Raw genomic sequence first — 1,572 nt, 5'->3', positions numbered from 1 at the left:
AGTTTTTCAGAATCAATCAGTACTGCATTGTATTTTCATTTTGCAATGCATATTTATATAACTGTGAGGTGTCTATATAAGTAATATTATTAGAGATACAGGCAACCCTAGTTATAATTTTGATGCCTAGTTACTTTGCAAGTTTTTGTAGACGGATTCACAAACAAGGATGAGATTTATAAGGATTTCTCGAGCAAACCTTCAATGGTATCTTATGGAATGGCATCAATTCGGAACAGCTTTCTCTTAGCTGATTGATTGATTATATGAGTTAGACATAATTACGGATTTGATTTATAATTATCATTCATTGTAAAGATTTGGATTGATTAGTATTTCCTATAATAGTCGATAGGGTTACATTTTACATACCCTATATATAGGGGTTTTCTGTTATTGTTCAGGGCAGTTAGTTTTGCAATGTTTTATGGTATCAGAGCTACGGCCTGATTACCCTTCTCCTTCTTCATTTTTTTTCAATCCTCTGTAGCCCTATTTTCTCGGCTCAGCCTCTGCTTCCGCCACAGACAAACAACTCTATCGCTACTTTCGTAACATCCCATCATGACCAAATCTGATAACGCCGGCTCCTCTAAGCCGATTGTCCCCTCTCTTCACCCAGCCTATTCCGTTTCCAATATCCAATCCAAGATCAGAACTCTGGATGGTACCAAAGTTTCATACACCTCCTGGGTTAAACTTTTCAAATTTCATGCTATTGCTTATAAAGTTCTGAATCACATTGACGGTTCCCCACACCCGAAAACCACGGATCCAGAACATGAGGCTTGGAAAGAATTAGATGCTCTTGTCTCCCAATGGAACTACAGCACTCTATCCGACGACTTGCTCACTCGGGTCCTCGACACGGATGCCACTGCGCATGACACCTGGTTGAAGCTTGAGAAAATTTTTCTCAGCAACAAACAGGCGAAGGCTGCCGCACTCGAAACCCGGTTCGTCAACCTAACTCTTGCATCCTGCTCCTCAGTCGATGATTATTGCCAACAACTAAAGGAACTTGCCAATCAACTTGCTGATGTTGATAAGCCCGTTAACGACCAAAGGTTAGTGTTACAACTCGTTCGTGGACATTCACCGGAATTTGACACCACGGCTCAACTTATTCACTCTCAAAAAGCTGACTGGGATCTTGCGAGAACCATGCTCCATGATGAAGTAATCAGAAAAGAGGCACGTCAACAGCAGTCAACGTCGGTTCTGGTGGCCCCCACGGCCCAATCTCCATCCCCGAACCCACCCAACATCACCTTCAACCCAAACCCGCAACCTGCTGACCCATCCGCTGCTCCAAATCAGCCACCAGGCCAGCCATTCCGGGGTCGGGGACGAGGTCGAAATTAGTACCGAGGTCACGGGGGTCATGGCCAAGGATATCGAGGTCAATCAAACAATGTTAATTGGGCTTTTAAGACTCCTTCCGGGCAGCCATCTTATCCTCAATGGGCATGGTGGAACACTCCACCCTGCCCTTATCCCACGCAGACAAATTGGCGCCCAAATCAGAATGCAAACCAAGTCCCTGCAGCCCACTTCACAGGTTACCCGGGT

At 44.6% G+C, this 1,572-nt stretch overlaps 1 protein-coding gene across 1 annotated transcript; it reads left to right on the top strand.

Moving 5' to 3' along the window:
- Positions 1-564: 564 nt before the first annotated feature.
- Positions 565-1,365, top strand: LOC110887555. Its single transcript, XM_022135134.1, has one exon. It carries the CDS (start codon positions 565-567, stop codon positions 1,363-1,365), a length of 801 nt encoding a protein of 266 aa, XP_021990826.1.
- The last annotated feature ends 207 nt before the right edge of the window (positions 1,366-1,572 follow it).

Source organism: Helianthus annuus, chromosome 14 (genome assembly GCF_002127325.2).
Source record: "Helianthus annuus cultivar XRQ/B chromosome 14, HanXRQr2.0-SUNRISE, whole genome shotgun sequence".
NCBI classification, from domain to species: domain Eukaryota; kingdom Viridiplantae; phylum Streptophyta; class Magnoliopsida; order Asterales; family Asteraceae; genus Helianthus; species Helianthus annuus.
The sequence above is the reverse complement of the archived record's forward strand: the minus strand, read 5'-3'. Positions and strand labels throughout refer to the sequence as shown.

Excerpts from the sequence above, each read along its gene's own strand:
- LOC110887555 (XM_022135134.1), top strand. The coding sequence starts at position 565 with ATGACCAAATCTGATAACGCCGGCTCCTCTAAGCCGATTGTCCCCTCT.